This window comes from Cenococcum geophilum, assembly GCF_001692895.1.
Source record: "Cenococcum geophilum 1.58 unplaced genomic scaffold K441scaffold_20, whole genome shotgun sequence".
NCBI lineage: Eukaryota > Fungi > Ascomycota > Dothideomycetes > Gloniales > Gloniaceae > Cenococcum > Cenococcum geophilum.
The window spans coordinates 808,534-830,819 of NW_027137578.1; the positions used below are offsets into that span (position 1 = coordinate 808,534).

The following is a 22,286-nucleotide window of genomic DNA, read 5'->3' on the forward strand; positions in this document are numbered from 1 at the left end:
GCACGGTCTAGGATGGAACCCGTAGAACTATATAACGAGAAATAGTAAGCAGAGTTACGTAATATAATCCGTATAATCTATATAATCTATAAGATCTATTATAGAGCAAATAGAGCAAACAGAGTAGACGGAGTAATAACTTTCTTAGGAGTACGGTTGTGTATTTAAGGACCCTTAGTCCCTACCTAGATAGTTCCTTCCTTGTAGTGATTCTTAGAATACAATTAGAGTTAATCTGTTAGGCAACCACTCCACCAGTTGTTATTACGTTGTTAACTTTTGTACTTGCATTTCCTACACACCTAGCCCAATAACGAGCCTATCGTAGTTCTTGCTACAAGGTTCCGTTATATATACCATCTACCTTACCATACTTAGTAAAGTATTAGTTAGGTAAGTAGTCCTTAATTTCTATATCCATAAGGAGCTATTTAGCCTCATTAACCTTACCCTTAAGATCTTTTACGCCTTATATTAAACTAGGAAGCTTTAGAAGTAGGCCGTAATAACCTTATAATTTCTAACGTTTCTTACACTCTGGCGAAACTTATTATATACCTCCTTTTATTTATTAAGAGAATACCTAGTTAACTAGTAATTTGGTTTCTCACAAACGTAGCACTTCTTCTGGCGATTACTTTAAAATAAACCTCTATAAGGACCTCTACCTTTGCCTTATAGTTGTTAATTATACCCTCTACCGTATTACCTACTACGGCCACCATATATTCAATTAGTCCAGTTATAGTTATATTAGTTAGGCGGGTCGATTAAAGTAGGTTAGAGTTAGGCGTTAAATTACTGTACTTCTTAAGAGCGTAGAGCGGTGCTAATAGAAGATCTTAATTAAGCATATACTCCTTTATAAGTATTTGCAGGATTAAAAAGAGTAAGGTTACATTCTTTAACGCCTTAGCATGCACTAATAACTTAATTACGTAGGCTAAAATCCTCTTAATATGATTCGGATAAACTACGCTAAATCGTCTAAAGTTAATTAAAAAGCTTTTAAAGATAATTAAGCCAAGGGATACCTGGGTTTGTAGCAATAGTCCTTAGGAAGGTAGTCTCTCTCCATTCTAATATATACTACTACTTATTCTCTTTTATTTTAAAGTGGTATCTTAATATATATATTATGCGGTTAAAATTGTATCTTTTTCCTGCCAAACAATTATAATAAAAGGTACTAGCTTGGCCCTTAAGCATAACGGAATAGGCGTTGTGGTATTAATTAGACTCTATTCCTACCTTCTAGCAACAGTTATAAAAGATACGTAGTTTCGAATTAAGAACATTATATAATTCCCCGCTAAACTTCTTCTCCTAATCCGAGTAGAGCTTTATAAGCTCTATAAGTAATTTTAAACTATCTCTAATTTAAGATTAAGATAGAGGAGGTAGGAGTTATATTACAGGCTGTAGTAGGGACGTAGGTCTAGTTAGTAGAGTCTAAAGGTCGTTAAATCGCGAAGCAATAGGATCCTACGCCTGCTCTCATTAGGGTATAGTATCCGACGTTAAGGTTATAGGTTAAATTGGATATAGAGGAATTAAAGGCGGAGGTAGGTTCGTCTCTAGAGGTGTATTACTTAGGTTCTATCATAAGTTAAGCTTCCTTATAGTGCGTAGTTAGTGCTTAATCTCTTATAGAGTCCATTCGTGCTCTTCTTTTACGTTAATAACCTGCTCCTAAATATTGTCTCTAATAGTACCCCCATCTATAGGTATAAATACTCTATACTCCCGCAAGAAGTTACGGAAGTCTTATACAATATCCTTCTTTATAGGAGCCTATATTTCCTTTATCCATTTAATAAAGTCCTCCCTTACACAGTACTATAGCATAGTGTCGTTATATTCGCTGTCTTTATAGTATACTATACGGTATAATAAGAATCCGTTTAGGTCCTATTGCTTAGCGTTTGCAAAGTTAATTATATTAGTATTCTATATTTCCGGGTTAATATCCTTCTCGTACTTCTTTAAATAGGTTAACGCCATAATAGCGGACGTGCGTAGGTGGATTTAGGTATTAATTATAATCCTAAAATCTGTGAAGGTACATGGAGGGTATTAAGGTAGTTATTTAACACGTTTTGGACGTTAACTTAGGACCCTAGGTTTAGTAACACTTCTAACCTAAAGTACTTAACCAAATCTTCATAAACGCGGTTGTTCTACGTAATAGACGCAACTTGGTATCTCCTAGTACTCAGTAATACTTCTATTACTAGTTTTCCGCAAGTCTAAGGTAGTATAGTATCGCCGAAATCCATTCCATATAAGCGCATATAGCACCCCTATATAAGACTGTCTCTTCTATTCGAAAACCTAGCTGCTCTATAGTTGACTATATATTCAACCACTAATTAGTATTAGTTACATAGGGTAACTCACCAATAACAACTACTTAAGTAGGTTATAGTGATGTTAGTTAATAAAGCTTATTAATTAGAATGAGGAAGGGCAAGGAGCTTAAGACTCCTCGCCACGCTAGTGCCGCGGCGTCACGTGACAACCGCTTGCCTCATTCCCGACAGATTTAATTAATTAATCAAATTAAGGTAGCATAGATAGGTAGGTATAAATAAAGAGATATAAATATGTAAGTAGATGCAGATAGGTAAATAGATACAGACAGGTAAGCAGATACAGATAGGTAGGCAGATGCTAACAGGTAGGCAGATATAGATAGGTAGGTAGATGCAAATAGGTAGGCAATGTAGATAGGTAGGCGATGCAAGCAGGTAGGTAGATAGGCAGGTAGGTAAGTTAATAGTAGAAGAGAACTATCGCTATATTATATTAAATTATCTAAAACAATATTATTTATTTTGCTAGCCTTATAAATAGCTTTAAAGTAGCTTTTGTTTATTTAAAATATGCTATTAGTATAAAAGAGGTAAATACAATTGTGGTTGCCAAATGCGTAGATTGCTGGCAGTGCGCGCAGGCTGCGTGTTAAAAAAACACGACATAGGCTAGTTGGTTGAGTTGCTAAATCCCCTCAACTGCGCGCCAATTGCGTCAACCACCAACTATTGAGGCCATTGGTAGGGTACTATATTTTGCCGATGTTAAAGCATACCTTCTTATAACCCTTTATAAGGCGGCTTAATTAAGTATAAGTATCTAGTTAAGCCTTAAAGGCACAAGACGCCTTATTAGATTAATGTTAAACCTTAATAAGGGCCTTAGCTAGTTTACTCTCTAACCTTTTGGCCGCTACTAATATATAAAACCCTAAAAAATAAATTAAATAAGAAACTAGATAATATAAAGAGTAATAAAATGCATATACCTAGTATTAAAGACAGATTAAATATTATAGAATAATTGTATATTTTCTTATATATATTCTATATATAAAAAAGGTTAATAACTAGACGGAGCTGTAATTATAATATATATTAACTTCTCCTCTATATAATAAAAATAGGCTAATATAAGTTTACTAAATAATAGAATAAATAACACTAGCTAGTTACAATAATTAGACACAGAAGATTTAATAAAAGGTATTAAAAATAATAAAGGTTATTAAATTAAAAATGGAAATACTATACCTTTAATAGATAACTTAAAAATATAGGATATCTTTAAGGACAAAGATAAAGAGGAGGGGATAGTATTACGGACCATATATTAGCAGTAGTAGCACTACTAAGAAAAGATATAAATAGGTTAGTTAAAATAGTATAAAAGGTACTAAAACTAATTAAGCTATAGAATAAGGGGTAGCTAAGTTATATAGCTAGTTATATTATAACTTTAAAATATAGGAACGTAGAAATATAGAAACGCGATATACTAATATACTAATATACTAACTTATTTAGTATATTTCTTAGGCGTAGTATTATATATTTAAAGGACTATAGTCCTTACGTAAATAGTTCTTTTCTTTATAGTAAATCTTAAAATATAATTAGAGTTAATTTATTTAGCAACCTACTTTACTAGTTATATTTATATTATTAACTTTCTATTTACCTATATACCTAGCCTATTAATAAGTTTACCGTAGTATTTTCTATAAGACTTTATTATACACTATATAGATTCTAACTACGTTCCTCTCTATTTAATATAGATATCCCCTTAAGAAGCTAGTATAGTAGCGAACTATACTACTAAATAAACCTAGCTATATTCTTAAGGTTAATATCCTAAAACTTTATATCTAGAGTCTATATATTAAAGGGGCCGCGTTATAATTATAGGGGGTGTTCGGTTGCAATCTGGAGCTTTTTCAATCTGACGTTGATCCGTGCTTTCACCGGCGTCAATTAGCAGATAATTAGTGGCGCTTAATCTGGTAGTCGTACTCAATCTGAAATAAAGCCGAGTGTTCGGTTGATCGTTCTAAAAGGGCCTCAGATGAGGCTTAAAGCGTTTCCTCACAAACCAACCGGTATGACTGATTATTAGAAAATATTAGCAGGAATATTAATAGCCTCTCTGCTGCCGATAGAAGCTTCGTATCCTTTAAGCCGCCGTTGATTTGAAGCCATTCGAGCAACTTCCTAAACACCTCTGGCTGTATCCGAACGGCGACAGCATTGTATAGGGCCTGCAGTTGCTGCAGTAATACCGTCGTCGGTAAAGGTGGTGGTGATAGGGGCATGGTGGGCAATCGGACGGGCGCACGAGCAGGGCTCCAGATTTGACTTGACGATTAATCTAGAAAAAAAAGCTCCAGATTGATCTGACGCCAAGAGCTTAAGTTCAACTACTATATACGGTAAAGCGTGCGAATTTGACGCGGTTGCCGATCTGGAGGAGCTCCAGATCAGAAAGTCGCCAGATTGACCGAACACCCACCTCCAGATCAGATTGAGGTTTCAGATCAACTCGGTTCTGAAGCCTCCAGATTCAATCTGGAGCTGCAACCGAACACCCCCATAGTTAATAGAGCTCTTTCTAGATATAGTGAACAGTATAGATTACTAGCGTTATATAAATATTAGCCCTATTAATAAGTTTCTCTTATATTTCCTTATCCTCTAATAAAGTAATAAGTAAATTCCCTACTTTCTTCTTCTTTCTATTACTTCTATACCCGTTCTTACTTTCTAAGAACTTAAAGACTAGCGTATAAAAAGACCAACTCTATTAATATAAAAGGTCCTTAATAATATTAACCTTCTCTTTATTAGCAAATTGTTTATACCTTTTAATAGTACCAATATACTCCTAATAGCTCTTATTAGGGCTGCTGGGATCTCTAAAAGACACTTACACTCGGCTTGCTATTACGAGCCTATTAGGAGGCTGCCCGGACTATATAGACTATTAGGACCTTTAGGACCTTTAGGACTATTAGGACTATTAGGACAATTTAGACAATTAGAATAATAATTAAAATATTAAAAATTATAGATTTTAAATAAGGTATATTAATACTCTAGTATTTATAGTAGTCAAAATCTAAAAATTAGTTTAATTTTAGGCCCTATTCTATATATAGGATGCTTTAAGCTATCTAAATAATCCAAATCGATCCTTCCTACCTACTACCTATGTCTATGTCTGTGTCTGTGTTTATATCTATAACTACTTAGGCCAGTAATATTTTTAGACTGGAGTAGAGTGGATCTAAGCTCAAATCCACTCTATCTAGCTAGTAAATTGTTTGACTCCAGGAGCTCCATAGAGCTCCAGTGCATTTATATACTAAATATAGAAAGGCTTAGCGTTAGCGTGGTGTTATAAAAGGAAGGGTAGATATAGAATAACCTACTAAAAGCTACTATATTATATCTTACCAATAACCTTATTTTCGTAGTCAATCTTAATAGCCGTATATTACTCATCTAGCTTCTCTTTCTCCTCATCAGTCGCGTCGTCCTCTACCTAAGCACCTCTACGGCAACAGCAGCAGCAAGTCGGGCCTTTACTGCTTCCTTAAGCGGCACCCTTTCGCAAGGCTCTCCTACCAACTTATCTACTTCCTTATTATCAAATATACCTTTTAGCGATGGCCTATATAAATGCCAAAGAACCTCATTTGCCTTAATTATACTTATTTATAATCGGGAACGTCGGTCATTAAGAAGGATCTTACAGCCGCTGAAAGGTTGCTTGCATTTATCGCTTATAGGAGGTATAGTTAATATATCAAGCGCAAATCAAGCAAGGTCTGGCTGGCTTTTATAGCGATCCTATTAGTATTATAAGACGTCAACGTGTTAATTCTCGGCAAGAAGTACGCGTGGTAGCAAGATATTCCTTAAAGCGATCAATTAGCGATAGGTCATTGCATTCTTAATAAGTCGTCTTAAGGCGTTTATAAGCTCGGGCGGAGGTGTATATCTTCTCTCTTATAGCTAGCGGCTGCGGAGCTACTAGTATAGACTTAAACTCATTAATTGTTTTTAACTCATCTGCTTTTGGGTTAAAGCCCTTAGGCGCAAGGATTACATCATCAGATACAGAGGGCAATTGTGTCAACAAATATTAATCTATAGTGGCAGTAAGAAAAAAGATAAGGATAAATCAATTAAAGCGACGACGACGACGACGACAGGGGCAAGAGGAACGCCGCTTGTCCACACCAGAGTTTTTAGATTGTATGGTTCGTACACCCAATTCTAAAATTAAAGCTCATCCTCAGTCGCTAATTGGCTCACCCTTACATTAACCTGCCCGAATCGGGTTAGAGAATTGGAGCTCCAAGAGCTCCACGGCTTCAAATCCACTCCATCCAACCAATCAAATCGACAGGATCCGGTCCAGTCAAACTACGGCTCCACCATGGAGATCCAAGATTAACCCAGTCCAAAAAGATCACTGACTTAGGCGTCGAGCGATCGATTAAGGAGACGAGGGGTGGCAATGGAAATAAGGAGTAGGTGACCGAGTCGAGGCGGGGTAGGTGACCGAGTCAATGACCGAGTCAATGGGAGGTAGTTGAATCGGTGACAAGACAACCTGATTTAGGTTGATAAATACCGGGCCATAATTAAAGAACTGCGTTTGAGATCGCGGGGAAACCCTCCTATATCCTTCTAAACGTTAATAACGGTCTACGGAGGCTTTAGTCTACAACCTACGAGGATCCAAATATTCATCGTCCCTGGCATCGATGCCCGTTCTAATACAGCGGATTTTTTGCTGATTCGTCATATAGCTCTGGGTATGTTGTTCCTCCTCCTCCTCCTCCTCCTCCTCCTCCTCCTCCTCCTCCTCCTCCTGCTGTGCTGGAACACCCTGTAAGGGAATACTTTGGGGAATAGATGTGCTAGCGTACGAGTACGAACTAGCGGCCAGTGGACTAAGGAGATTTTATAGTTAGTTTGAAGCCAGCGTTTAGGAAGAATAGATAAAGGTCTTAATATTACTAGGGAATCTCAGCACTGCTTAAAGAAACGTCTTTGTACTTACATGGGGGGAGCTTGTGTTTGCTCTACACTTGTTTGTAGCGCAGGGCTAAACCACTGGTACTTAACCGTTCCCTTTTCATTGCGTCGCCAGCAATAATAACTCCTATGTTCCGGCGACCACACCCATGGGGAAAATCCTGACATATTTGGATGCCACTGGTACTCAACCGTTCCTTTTTTATTGCGTCGCCAGCAATAATGACTCCTATATTCCGGCGACCACACCCATGGGGAAAATCCTGACATATTTGGATACCACTGGTACTCAACCGTTCCTTTTTTATTGCGTCGCCAGCAATAATAACTCTCATATTCTGGCGACCACACCCATGAGGAAAATCCTGACATATTTGGATATAGTAAGTATAGAGGGTGCGGGATTTAGTATCCTAGTGCCTAACTGCGAACTACGGGGTAATTAGGCTAAGATACTACTAAGTTATGGGCTGTAGGAACGGGACACAAAGAATATATATTAAGGACTAATCTAACAAAATGTTAGATTACTAACTAGGCGGAAAGCGGAATAAATATAAGAGGTTCTAAGGAAGAATCTATGAGCTTAATAGGGTGCAGCTAAGTAGGGTCACGGAAAAGTTAAACGGGGTTACTAATGGGGGTCAGCGAAAGCTAAATAGGGTCACCGATGGAGCTACCGGAAAAAGGTTGACGGGGTTACACTTTTACCTATCCCTTCGTATAGCAACGATTTCTTGCACTTTTCGTATATGTAAGCCTCTCAAGCCTATCTAGAGGCTCTATACCGTATATAACCTAGTGTTAAAGCCTCTAGTTAATGCGATTGCTCGGCGGCAGGGGTGCTAGCGCCTTATTAACACTTAAATATTACGGTAAATAGTAGCGACGTGGCTAGGAAGCCCGTATATAGAATATCTAGTAGTGTAGTTAATTATAAAGCTTTAATATCATCGCCCTCTATTTAACCATTAAATCCTCTATAAAATATCGTCCTTATACCGCCTAAGAAACGTCGTATATCTTTAGCTCTAAAGCCTCTATAGCCTCTAGAAGCAATTAAAGTCTAAAAGTCTTATTTACAATTCTTCTAAGCGATGCAGTATACATATAATGGCTTAGTAGTAGTAGTTATACAGCCTCTAAAGGCTTTAGTAGCTCTAATAGTACTAAATAAGGAGGCCTGGCTAAGTAACTAGATAGAGGATATTAAGGAAGAATTCGGAACTATTTTTAAGGCCTATAGCAAGACTACTAAGAATAAGACAGATAAGGTAGATAAGACTAAACTACTAAAGCTATTAGCTAAAGAAGTTGTAAGAATAGACCTTTTTGCTGTTCCTACTATATAGAAGCCTATAGCCGCTATTCCTGAATTAAATCTTAAAGTTATTAACTGTTACGACCTTGCGCTACCTATACGGCGGTATAGGCTAGAGAGCTTATAAGGCATTCCAACCGGGCAGCCCGTCCAGTCGCGAGACACTACTGCTATCTTTTTAGTTTGCATGGCCAAGTGGGTTGGGCTTAAGCATAACAATGTGTCCCGCGTCTAGAGGTCAGTGTTCGATCCGGTGCGGGGTTAAGCATTTACGAGTACGGGACAGCCTAAGCGACTATACTCTCTGCAGTCAGTGCGGGGTATCGCACGTAGGTAGGTATCGCACGTGCTTGCTGGAGGTTACCTTATAGAAAGCTTAATATGCTAGCTAAGGTGCTAGCGGGCGCCTCGCAATTGGCAGCCAGAGTGCTACGTGGCCAAAACCACCTGGCAAAAGGCTAGCCACTTGTCGCAATTCAGGCGCCTAAGGACGCGCCCTAAGAGGGAGTGCAGTTGTCACGACCTTGCGCTACCTATACGGCGGTATAGGCTGGAGAGCTTAATAAGGCATTCCAACTAGCAGCCCGTCCAGTCGCGAGACACTACTGCTATCTTTTTAGTTTGCATGGCCGAGTAGATTAGGCTTAGGCATGACATTAACCTTTTAGATAAGTTAGTGTTTGTTGGTAGGGGGGGTTACTTGGGCAGTCTCTTTAAGCTCAGCGACGTGTCACGTGACAGCGCGCGGGCCATCGTGTAGATATCTTCTCGGGGCCTTCAAGCCCCTAAGATCCTTCCTTATAGAGTATTATATGTATCATTTCCATCAGCCTGCTCAGCGTCTGATAGGTTATAAGCCCTCTTACAGCTTCCATCAAAGCTCTATCAGCTACTATTTTATTTAATTAATCGGTCGACACAAAGCCATATACCCTCAAATTTAGAGCTAGGCACGGTGCAATAGAATTTACAATAAACTAATATAAATTGACGCCACGCAAGATACGGGTGAGCCGGTTAATTATATATTATGGCGGACACAGTACAGAAAAAGAAGGAATATTACAGCTCTCTTGGGGCTGTTTCTATATTAAAAGGGGAGAGCAATTACAAAGAATGGTATCGTCGAATCGTACGATAACTTGAGTTTTAAGACCTCCTACCACTGATACAAGGTACGGCTATAGAGCCGCTAATAAATACGGATAACCGCCGAGAATGGCGTTATAAACAGATAATGGGACTTAAGATAATTAAGGGCGTAGTGTCAGAATTAATTCACGATCGACTTACTGTATTAGGCAAGCCGCGCGACTCCATTAAAGATTTACTTGGCTTAATTTAATCACTCTACACCGTATAAGGTCTCGTTTATAACTACCAAATATAAAATTAATGGCTCGATCTTAATTGTAAAGACTATACCTTACTTAAAGCCTATATAGAAGCTTTTACCTTAGGTATAAGAAAATCAAACACGGCGTTAATGCCGATATTAAGGAAGCAGGCGCACGCCCGATTGCTTTGCGCGGTAGAAAAGGAATTCCTAATATAGACAGCCAATCGTTAAGAGGCAGCCAGGAGAGTTATAAGGGAGAAAGACCTTATTATAATAGAGGAACTGGTAAGCAACCTTATAGACGAGAGTCGTACTCAACCAGCTACCTCTATCGCGATATCCTTAGTTAGCAAGAAGCTACCCAAAGACAATTAACCAAAATCCAATTTAGAAGAAAAGGAACTTAAGCGCTGCTTATATTGCAATAGCAAGCACCCTAGCGATAAAGAGAGGTGTTTCTACCTTTACCCAGAGCTTTAATATCCGACGTAGAGGCCCTATAAAAAGCATATATTATATATAGACCCACCCCAGGAAGGGGCGGAGACTACACCAAATTTAAATTATTAAGTCGGAATGACAGGCAGAGGCTCAGCAAAAGGCCTATTTATTAGCAGCATGGCCATAGTCAACGGCTTAGGCGATAGCAATTAGGACGACTGGTTCCTTAATTTCTGTTCTAATATTACAATAAGCAATAAATAAAGCCAGTTTATTAAGTATAAGATACTATTACCACCGTATAAAATAGGAACGTTAGGAGGGACTATCCACTATATAATTAGTAAAGGAATGGTACACATACCTCTACTAATAGATAACGGCGATACCTACATGGTAGCTATAGAGGCCTACTATGCACCCAAATTACCTTACAAGCTCCTATTGGAGTCGGCTCTTAAGAGGCACAAGAAGCTCTATATTGGGCCTGACAAGGAAATAGGTGGCCGTACGATTCAAAGGTACTCCGACAATTTAGTGGTGGGCAGAGCGACTTATAAGAACGGCTTATATGTCGTTCAATAGGCTTTAAAGCCTTAATATATTACGCACGCCTTGACGGCAAAGCGCCAGATCTCTTAAACTGCACCTACTACGAAGGAGGCAGCACGGCAATTAACTGCCAATTCTCTCCTCGTAGGCAGGGAGAGCATAATACCGACGATTGCGAAAGGCGACGATCAGGACGACGTCGATTCTAATAACAGCGGCGTCTATTAAATTGACCAACAGCTTAAGGGGGGTGTGGAGACAAAGGCTGCTTAACTAAAGAGGGTCTCTTATACGGCAGTCGCATGCTCGTCTTACGCACATATACAGCCGACCCCTCCGGAGCCTCATCTAAAAGCTCCGTACAAGATCAAGATACCGCGAATATTAAAGGAAGCCCTACAGTCACCAGAGGCTCCTTACTGGCGGTAGACACTAACTGTTAAAATGACTTAACATAAGAAGGCTAAGACGCATTGATTCGTTAAAAGGCTAAAGGAGTAATATGCGGATATCAAGCTCCGCAAGGTTAAGGATATTGAACAGGGCAGGATTGAACTGCACTATATACCGAGCGTAGATCAGCCAGCAGACGGCTTGACGAAAGCTTACCAAAGGACGCCTATAAGGCGATTAAAGAAGGTGTCGGTGCCACTAAAGTTACCTAGGCCACCTAGGCCTGATTAGGAAATTATACTACGACCGGCGGAACCCCGGAATTAATGCAAATCGACTCGGTTTTAATTTTCAAAGGCTTACTAATTGATGAACTGAATGATATTGAATGAATAAATGAAGCTATGGAGTCTATCTACGACGGATATAAGCCCTTATATAGGCCTATACCTACTAAGTCAGAAGTGGTTGCTTACTAACTCTAACCAAGATGGAAACAAAGGGAATCTGCTTATGTAAGCCAGAAACGAATGTGGAGGACTCCTCCAGAACCATCGTCACTAATACTACTTTTCAGCATGGGAGACGGGCGATTAAGCGTCGTCGATATTCTAAATCTCCATTTTCCCAATTACATTTCTTACTACTTATACTACCCCTACCTATTAACCACAACCTTATAGAGCATAGTATAGTCATCCCGGAGGAGTTTCCTATTCGCTAGGGCTCATAGAGCCTGGGGGGTGTATTAGTAGGGGGGGTACTTAGGCAGTCTCTTTGAGCTCAGCGACGTGTCACATGACAGCGCGCGGGCCATCGTGTAGATATCTTCTCGGGGCCTTCGAGCCCCTAAGATCCTTGCTCATAGAGTATCATATATATCATTTCCATCAGCCTGCTCAGCGTCTAACAGTATTTGCCACTTAGCGTGCTAATAAGCCTATTAACGGCTTTAGTACGGACGTTAAATCTAATAATCTTCCTAATTAGAATAAGGACATTAAACGCTCTACTTACTATGTGGTAGTAGATTAGATTAGTATAGTATTTAATAAAAATAGATCTAGATAGAACCTACTAATTTAAGTATTTCTATTATTCTTTAGTGTTAGTATATTTAAGAAGCTTATAATTAACACGAACCTCTATATAGCTTCTTAAAACGCTAGCGGATATTACTAGTTAGGATAATACGCTAGTAAACAATTATAGGCATAGAAGGAGACCTCTACTAACAAGTTAATAATTTAGGTAGGACTTATTATATATAGGCGTCTTTAAAGCTCCCTAAGTACAAGATCTTTAGGCTATAGATCCTAAATATCCTAAACACTTAATCAGCTTATTTATAGGTTAAAAAATAGGAGTAACTTAAGCACTTTTTTTTACGTCTTACTACCTCTACCAAAAGGCGTTAAATATTATTTACGCGAGGCGTTTAGAAAGTACGTTATATCTAGATCTATAGTTAGCTTTAATAAAATAATAGTAAGGTTTACTAGATAATCTACAGCTATAATTAAATTGCGTAGTAAACTAATACCTAAGGGCTTTAAGATAATAAGCCTTTGTTAATATAGATATTATTATAGCTTTATATTTACCTTACCTAACTACTTTTTTAGACTTCTTTCTTAAATAGATTATTAAGATATTGCCCTTTTAAAGACCTCTAAGTACGTTTTCTACCTTACCTAACAACTTCTTCTTTAAGCTTATTAATTTCGCCTATTCTTAGATAACTATTTTATAAATATTCCGTTGCTCTAAGTGCTTTAACGGCTTAGAATTGCTATAGCTAGCACGGTTTAATTAAACTTAACGGCCTATCTAAAGGTATATAAAAGGGCTAATAAAAGGAAGGCAAGGCTACTGTTTAACTTTATTACAGAAATAGTTATTAATTTAGTGCTTTTAATTGTATAGTAGAATAAGAATTTAGTACAATTTTTAATAATGGTTTACTTATATAGCAATAAGGATGTTAATAAGTTAATCAGCGTCGGCCGCAAGCATATAATTCCTTCCTTAAGAAGCTAGTAGCTAACGTTTAGGGTAATAATTTAATTAAGAGGTTAACGCTTCCTAGGCTCTCTATTAACTATAATAACTAAATAGGCGGCGTTAATATTTATAATTAGCTTTAGAGCTACTATTGAATGTGGCTCTAAGAGCCTCTATATATATAAGAAAGGTGTAGGAAATGAGAACGAGAAGGGGGTGGGGGGGTGGCAATGGAAACAAGGGGTAGGTGACCGAGTTAATGACTGAGTCAATGACTGAGTCAATGGGAGGTAGCTGAGTCGATGACAAGATAACCTGATTCAGGTCGACACCATCGTATGTCTTACTATTTATTTCTATTACCTATTCATTACATATTACCGACTGAGTGGCAATATCGACCTGGTGGCGATTGAGTAACAGTTACAAATCGCCGTCAGCGTCGTCGTTAGTCTGTTGCCCCTACCTTATGTATATAGAGAGCTTCTAGAGCTAGCCTCAATCGACAGAGTTCTTCTCAGTGACTTGTTCATCCGACAGAAACTAATAAAAAGCTAATTAAATATCTTTTTTCTAATACCTATTTAAAATATAAGGATATCCTCTTAAAAGTAGCTTTAAGCAAGCTAGCTCCTTGCTAAATATATATAACTATAAGATATAACTAAAAACTAAAAACTTCTTAAGCTATAGTACCCTTTATTAATAACTATAGATAAAGTAATAGAGTAATACTTTATTAAGGCGAGCTAAGTTCCTTTTACTTCCTCTATGTAGTTTGGACGTAAGGCTGTGGCCTTGGTTGTGCACTGTTCGACCTTGTATTTGTATAGAGGCTTGGCAAGAATTCAATATTGAATTGCTATTCAATATCAATATCAATATGGCCTCATTCTGATATCGAATATTGATAACACCACTGAACAAGATAGGGAGGACACGGAGCTTCACAATTCAGCCTACACCGATCGGGCGGTACAAACCCAGATCTTGAATGTTAACGTCGCAAACTGGTTGGGTGGCACGATGCAGATCACGCCGGATCCGACGGATCCAACAACCAGGCAGCCTGGCACGTACTCGGTCTACAGCAGGTACAGGCTTTGCCTCGAAGCTCCCAACTACACAGTCTTTTCCAACAACTCTTGTGCAACCCAATGGATCAAAGATCACGGCAGCACCGACCCGCAGTACGTCGTTTCACTCGAAAGCCCACACAACGCCATCCACCTTGCGGTTGGAGGCTTCTACCAGGCGGGCGTATAGAACGCGGGTCCCATCCTCGGCGCGAACAGCAACATGGGCGACAACGAGACGGCCGGCTTCGACCCCGCGTTCTTCCTCCACCACCGCCTCGTCGACTACGTCTTCCGGCAACGGCAGAAGGCGCACGACGCCGCGGCCACGGGCACCCTAGCCATCATCCCGGGTTTCGGCGGCACCGTCAGCGTCGAGGGCCTGCCGGACATCCCGCCGGGGACGCCGCTCACGGTGGAGACGCCGCTGTACCCGTTCAAGCGGGCCGGCGGCGGCGCCTGGTACACGTCGGAGGACGTGACGGACGTCGGCTCGCTGGACCCGCTGCTCGGCGAGCCCTTCCTGGGCGCGCCGCACACGGCGCTTATCGCCAGCTTCAAGCGCACGCATGGTATCAACCACGCCGAGTTCCCCGGCTCCTTCGTCGTCCGCACGTTTGCCCAGGTCGCTGGTCATGAGCGCGTCGAGATCGGCCGCGATGCCGTGTTGAGTCGCTGGGGTGTGCAGGGGTGTGCCAAATGTCGCGATAAGCTGGATGTCGAGTCGCTGGTCCCGTTTGATGAGGTGCTGCTGAATGCGATCCGGGGCGCGGATAAGAGCGCCAAGATTGAGCACTCGGCGGAGATCCAGACGCATCATGTCGGCGGGCTTAAGGGCATCCTGTTTGCCGGACCGAAGCCCATTGTTGACGACTTGCGAGTAATGGCGTGTGGTGGGGTTTTGTGGGTCGCGCTGCGGTGAGGGATAGTGATGATGAAGCGCGAGAGTGGGGGTTGGGGAGTAAAAGTGCAATCAGCTTGCGATTTCTGACTCTTTGCTTACTGTCGTTCGTGTTTGGGGATGGTTGGGAGATGGTTTGTCGGTTCTGCTTTTCTTTGCTTCGGGCGGCTCGAAGTTTTAAGCAAGAGACTATTTAGTCCCAGTATTGCATCAGCCCGTTGTTCGTGGGGATGGCTACTACTGCATCTACAGCTCCTATGCTAGCCAGGATGATATGTGGATCTTGCAGCGATAGGAAAAGTCCTTAAACCGCTAGCTCGCCCGGAATGAAATAAAGCGAGAATTTTATTCCTTTGAACTTCTGAAGGTGACGTGTGAGATAATGATGCCCTTGCCCAAGCGGCCATTCAAACTGGCGTGCTTCTTTCGCCTTACCATAAAATGCTGTTACTTCAAGTTATTAGTTCGTCCACACAGGTCTATTGTACAGCGTCTCTTCAATTCCGGTGGTTAGCGCAGCCACGTCTGCACGGCCTTTTTGTAGGGGAAGTTTTGGTATTTTTGCTATTTAAGGGAAAGTTAATAAAACACGCTAACCACCGGATGCGCCAGGGTGGTTCGCAAACTGACGAGTTAGGGTTGAAGTGGGAAGCTTAGCTAGTGTTAAGCGGGGAATGTGGCGCTGTTGCCTGTGGAGGCTTGAGAAGGACAAATGATTGTTGTCCTTGAGCATTCGATTTCTTCGCAATCCACGTATTTCGTATTTAGTCTTTCGACGACGGTATGAAGCCTTGGCACTGCATTGGAGCCTGGGATTCTCGGCATCTTTGGGAGACTATAAGTTTACCGCAACTGTAGCAAGGAGGATTGAGAAGACCACTTCGACGAAAAATATCATTAAGATTATTCTGCAGAGAAAATCTTCTCCTCGACATGTCACTTAGCAAAATCACCCCTTGTCTATGGTTCAATGGCCAAGCTGAAGAAGCTGCCAACCTGTACACCTCCATCTTCAAAGCCTCCAAAATCACAAAAACACAACGCTATACCGAGGCAGGCAAGGAAACGCATGGCCGTGAACCGGGTAGTGTCCTTGTCGTAGCCTTCGAATTGAATGGGCAGCCATTCGTGGCATTGAACGGCGGCCCTCAATTCAAATTCAACGAAGCAATCTCTTTCCAGATCGACTGCGCTAATCAGGAAGAAGTCGACTATTACTGGGAACAACTTGGGAAGGACGCAGATGATACTAAACAGCAATGCGGCTGGTTGGGTGATAAGTTCGGTGTGGTGTGGCAGGTTGTTCCAACAGTGTTGAAGGATATGCTTGGTGATTCGGATGTGGAAAAGGTGAAACGGGTGACAGTCGCAATGATGGCCATGAAGAAGTTGGACATAGCGGAGTTGCAAAAGGCCTATGACGGTTGAGACAAGGCAGACTGGTTAGAAGAAAATAAATAGCAGCGTATATCAGAGTTGAGGGTTTTTCTACCTCCATATCATGTAGTACAGAGTAGGGTAATTGAGTCAGTTGTCCTGTCCCTCGGAAAATTATTCAACTCAGCCGTGCTTAAACTCCCAGTAATCCACCTGATCCCGCATTACATTTGCAAACATGCATCCCAATACTGTCCTTATACTCTTGCAGCAACAATCTTACCGCCCTCCGTATAGGTCCCATTAACCGGCGCCGCTGTGACTCCATTTGTGGCTACATACTGAACGTTCTTATCCCTCTCTGTCCTCCCCAAAGCTGCACTTGCATCTCCTGCTACAGTCGTATCATTCAAACCTCCAGCTACTACACTCACCTCACCCTTCTGCGTCACTTTGAAGACCTCGTTTATCGGATTTGCAGCAATGTAAGCAGTCCCGTACTCGCCTAGCGCGAAGTCGCGCTGAAGATACCACCGGCAATAGCAGTGTATTCGCCCGCAGCCGTGACTTGTGGTGGATTTCCAGTGATCGCGATAGGTACTTCGGTTGAATTGCTCCTGGAGAGAGTTGGAGTAGTAGAAATTTCCATCTGCCGGACGGTAGTGGAAGCCGTTAATCCCGATGACAGGAATGGCATTTGGAAGCGGTGCCATGGTTGCGCCGTCGTTGAGAACGATGGAGTAAGAGAGGGTTTGTAGGTTGAGATGGTAGACGACACTCTGTAAAGAATCCGCGATAAGCAGAGTGGATAGCTAATTCGATTAGCCGGCTGTGACATGCGACTGAGGTTGAAGCGCAGTCATCCCATTTAGAGACATCGCCGAGTCGATATGCATGACTTTAGAGATGCGCATAGAAGGTCGAGTTGGAGCATCAGGGGAGGTCATTGCTCCCATGTCTGTTGTCTAGACGGAGAACGAACCAAGCATAGGACTGAGTGCAGCAGAGGAGTAGTTTCCAGCGACGAATGCAAAGATATCCGTGCTTATTTCCGCAATGCCGAAGAGCCCAGTTGCGTACGGGACAGTGTCAGGAAAAGTGGGAGCCTGGCAATTGACCTGGTAGATCTCCGGTTGACCGATCTGAGTGACGGGTAGTTGACCGTTTGAACGGACTGCAATATTTTCAAGTGAAATACCTTTCTCAAACTGATATATGAGCTCGGAGCTGCCTGGTCTCCTAAGAGACGTAAGTAGTCCTGCTTTTATAGCAGTACAAGCTAGCGCAATAATACATGTAAAGAATATTATTGACCATAGCATGACATGCATAATTGAGAGTTACGAGAATGAATAATGAAATAGAGCTAAAATATAAAGCAGTTTTAAATAAAAGTACCCAAGCACACAGATTTGCGAAAGTTCAACGAGTGAGGGTAAAGAAAGTCCATTCAAACATTGTTGGAATGACATTGAATTTGGATTCCCAACTCCTTCAGTCTCAGAGCTTACGACATGGCTATTAAAGCCCTCAGAGGAACAATTCAGAGAGCATATTGTGGGGACTTCGATAGTATCGTCATGCGTATCTCGCATTTCAAATTAGTTTTGAGATATTGTTCATCATGAAGACTTTGGCTGAATGCCGAGGATTAGGTCTGATGCCTAGGCATTCTGTCACCCAGCAGCAGAGTATGTCTCTACTTTGATGATAATATTGGGACGTAAGTGCCGCAGATGTATCAATCTTCCGGAACAACTCCAACTGGAATTGAACGCGGACAAATCAAAACGAACTCTTACCTGTTTAAAATCACATCGGCCTGACTTTGCTCTAGAAAAACGAGCATGACTACCGCTGCAGCAACCCTTTTGGAAAAATGGGCCATGGATGTCTCGGAATCGCTCGGGTGCGGTGTGGATGTGAAAGTGTTGAGGTAAGATATCTTCAAAATTTACTGGTTGCAAGTGCTTGCCATGATTAATCTCAGCACGGCAATTGTAGTTGAATCGCTCAGACTGCTGGCAACCGTTTCTATGACACAAATGCCTCCTAGTCCGGCATATCGCTACCTTCCGCCTGGTTGATCGAGCCACAAAGCCTAATCTGCCCGTGGGTCTAGATCTGTTTCGACGAGCTGTGAACCCCCAAGGACAGATTTTTGCTCCTGGAACGACGTTGTTTGCAAAGATGGTTGTGACTGTGTGAGGCCTTCGCTGTGTAACAACGAATCCAAGGAGTGAAAGCGTTCAGTCAGCTTTCATATATCTCACCATTTGACCCAAGCATCATTCATGTTCCGGTTCATCCCCAGCAGGGTATCTTCATACCCTCGAGACTATTTGCGGCCTGCCAGGTCACATTTCTCTTAGCTACTAAAGCAGACGAAACTCGAATAGCTGTATGCAGTCTCAAGCCGGATTTCCCGCAGTCTCTGCCACTCTTCCATCTTCCAAGCACTGAAAGTATTTCCAGTAAGTCCCGATAGGCCATTAGAGATCCAGCAGGGAAGGTATGCAAGCGACGCTTGTCTCATTTCACCAGACGGATTATGAGCAGGGATCAACTAATCAACAGTCAATCCTGCCAGCTATATCTAGACACCAGTATCCAGTAGCTTCTTCCCCGGAAGCTGCTTTATTATCCTAAATCCTCTCCATGAGAGCAGCAGCGCTGCTTGAGGCTGAATTGGTGACGGTGACGGCGGAGTGGAATCGGGCGAAAGTTGAGGTGCGGTTGTTAGATGCGATGACTTAGGCCAGGCAATGGGCAATGGCACATAGGAGGTTTATGGTTAAGGTGTGAGTATCGGGAAGACAGGGCTACTAGGCAATGAAATTACCTGCGGTGGTGGTGAGAGCGCGTACTCTTGAATGCAGTCTCAACGCTCGAGCCACGAAAGGGCCCATGATCAGGGCGACATGATTCGAGCCGCTACCTCGGGGTCATTTCGTGGAGAGAAAACAGGGGTCCCTGTTAAATCTAGCCAGTTCTATGATCTGGGCGTGCCATCGGGGCGGAAGCCGCTGGATAACAATAACGGGCCACGTCGCACTCCGCGCGCGCCCTGAAAAGGGCGTTGCGAAGCAGCTCTTCGGGCCTCTCATGATTCGTATATCTCAGCCTTGCCAGCACGCCGATGGCTTTCTCTTGCGCTAGGGCGAGTAGCCAGGGCGAGTAGCCCGGGCGAAAAGCGGGGCAAGGCATTAATTTTGCCTGGCGCCCTTCGCTTCAAGGATAGTATAAACTGTAGCTTTCCTTCATTCCTCAGAGCTCTTCACGCTCCCGTAGATTCATTCGTGATGCTTAAGGAAAGGTACGCCGTTAGTTAACCACTGACTATGTACTACACGAGTCGCACATTTTTCGACCAAAAAACCCGAATTCAGAGCCCGTGAGAAGACCGCAAACTCGATAATTAGAGAAGTCGGTAAGGTACGATAATATTACGACACTGCTATTCTGCAAGCTAACACCTAGAGCGGAGGGCATCATCCCGAAGCGAAGCCGTTGAGGTTTTCACCATTTTAACCAGACCACCGCAAATCAACCCACACCGACGGCCCTTGGGACGCTAGGCAGTTACACCTGCAATCCGGAGGACATCAGCAGTGCTACCAGTGCAAGGTGATTGGCCATGCGATAAGGGCAGCATCCTCTATAAGACAAATACGTCCAGCTTTGGATGAGGAACCGCCGAAACGCCGATCGCACCAAACCAGATGGCAGAAACTTTAGTCTTGGAGCGGGGGGATGCTGTATCGCCTTCATCGCAACTCTCATCCTTCGCTGTGTACACCCCGAGCTATGCTCGTGCTGATGGTTCAGTAAGCACTACCCATGCCACTGAACCGTTAGCACGAGTGAGTGAATTTCACTTCTAACCCCTAACCCTTAAAGCATGCCTAGGTCGACGCTTTACTCACACATCTCCTGACACATGTAGCCTACCTTAAGACTACCGATAGAACATGATTGGGCTGCATGCCCGAGCAGCGCAAAACTTCCCACTCCCAAAGATTCACATCACTTGAAGCACAGCGGTGGACATTGGAGGTTTGAGAATTCGTGCGAAGTTTAGGCTATTCCTTTGGGGCTGACGCGGGTTAGGCATGCTCTGGTGTTTATTCCCACTACGGCAAATAAACCACCCACCATCATCGGTCTCAACCATGTCCCACACCATTCTTCGGACTACAACGAAGTCAATGGCGTCACAATTTCGGGATCGTATAATTGCCCGGTTGCTACTACCCCGACCATTTCCATTCCTTCGTTGCTCGTAGCTGAGCATACCTCAATATTGGAAACCAGTGCGGATGTTTGTAGACAAGAAACTTTAGCTTCGAATTCACCTAGATATGAGAACGAGGCAGACCTTAGCCTTCCCCATGAATTACAGGAACACTGCCGTCCCGCTGAAGACCGTAGTAATCCTGTTTCCGGAGCTGGTATCGATGACAATTCAAATTGGAATTCGGATTGGTTGAATAACAGAAGGATCCTGAATACGTCCGCTTCTGGACATATCTTCAACGATACAACACTTTTGTAAGTACAAAACTAGGTCTTGGATCCAATGGTCCTTGATATTGATATTCTCAGCCCGGTCCCAGAAGCCCATAATTCACTCATCCCGGATTATCCAGCAGGCGGGAATGTATCAGCACAGTTTGGAGATTCGCTTCTCGCCGACTTCGACCCTGTCTTCGGTGATCGAGCGACTGACCATACCTTGGATACATCTCTTGCTTGGATTGGTGAGGAGCCACTCCTGACTGCAACGGAGAACCTGCAATCTCCAAAAACTCCCGAGCTCTTTATAGCCTCGCCTACGTCCTGCGATAGATCTGTTCTTGCCCCATTCGAAGATGGTTCACCATGCACAACGAGCGGCTATGCTCTTCTTCCGGGCTTGGAGTATCATCGAGACCAATCAAGCACGGCTACTCTAGCTCAAGAACCACCAGCTATTCTAGATGACCAACCTTCTAGTTCCCCTCGCCATGTTGCCGACACTGAGCCGCGCACGCGACCTCCTAAGTCACGAAAATACCAATGCACACATTCGGCCTGCACTGCGCGCTCATTCCGCCGTCGAAGCGACCGTGACCGTCACATGCGGAAACACAATCCTCGGGAGCGAGTTTTTGTTTGCAAGGAGCTTGATTGTGAGAAGCGCTTCTATCGAAAGGATAAGTTGCTAGATCATTCGCGCAATATCCACGGTTCGGGGAAAGTTCTTGGGGCTCTCGCTGAGGAAAATATGGAATCAGGGGTTGCTTTTCGTTAACATGATGGATTTCTTTTCTTTATGTATGTTTTATTTTGTTTGGATATCGGGTTCCGGCGTGTTGAGTTGGACCAGTAGCGAAGCTATATGCTTCAGGGATTCAGGACGGACACTATGTCTCGGGTTACCATTCTTACGCGTACATTTGTTCGGACATATTTGGCTGGCTAGATGGATGCATGTAATGCAAAGCGAGGTCACCTTCATCTAAAGTCCTGATCTGAT

The 22,286-nt window shown here is 42.4% G+C and overlaps 4 protein-coding genes across 4 annotated transcripts; 3 read left to right on the forward strand and 1 right to left on the reverse strand.

Moving 5' to 3' along the window:
• Positions 1–14,224: 14,224 nt before the first annotated feature.
• On the forward strand, positions 14,225–14,784 carry K441DRAFT_659544 (uncharacterized protein). The gene has a single exon (XM_067648553.1). The coding sequence runs from the start codon at positions 14,441–14,443 to the stop codon at positions 14,678–14,680; it is 240 nt and encodes a 79-aa protein (XP_067504186.1). The 5' UTR covers positions 14,225–14,440; the 3' UTR covers positions 14,681–14,784.
• A 1,423-nt stretch (positions 14,785–16,207) lies between these two features.
• On the forward strand, positions 16,208–16,956 carry K441DRAFT_659545 (putative 3-demethylubiquinone-9 3-methyltransferase). Its single transcript, XM_067648554.1, has one exon. The coding sequence runs from the start codon at positions 16,325–16,327 to the stop codon at positions 16,817–16,819; it is 495 nt and encodes a 164-aa protein (XP_067504187.1). The 5' UTR covers positions 16,208–16,324; the 3' UTR covers positions 16,820–16,956.
• Positions 16,957–17,025: 69 nt separating this feature from the next.
• Positions 17,026–17,988, reverse strand: K441DRAFT_522952 (uncharacterized protein; the record flags this gene model as incomplete). The annotated part of the gene is made up of 3 exons (XM_067642152.1): positions 17,026–17,580; positions 17,605–17,717; positions 17,751–17,988. Coding segments are annotated over 3 exons (906 nt in total), but the record flags the coding sequence as incomplete, so codon positions are not given.
• A 2,502-nt stretch (positions 17,989–20,490) lies between these two features.
• K441DRAFT_677248 (uncharacterized protein) lies at positions 20,491–22,061 on the forward strand (the record flags this gene model as incomplete). The annotated part of the gene is made up of 4 exons (XM_067651045.1): positions 20,491–20,631; positions 20,715–20,824; positions 20,879–21,319; positions 21,374–22,061. The coding sequence occupies 4 exons, from the start codon at positions 20,491–20,493 to the stop codon at positions 22,059–22,061; spliced, it is 1,380 nt and encodes a 459-aa protein (XP_067504189.1).
• Positions 22,062–22,286: the final 225 nt, after the last annotated feature.

What these genes read in the sequence shown, in the direction of transcription:
- K441DRAFT_659544 (XM_067648553.1), top strand. Translation starts at nt 14,441, where the DNA reads ATGCAGATCACGCCGGATCCGACGGATCCAACAACCAGGCAGCCTGGC.
- K441DRAFT_659545 (XM_067648554.1), top strand. Translation starts at nt 16,325, where the DNA reads ATGTCACTTAGCAAAATCACCCCTTGTCTATGGTTCAATGGCCAAGCT.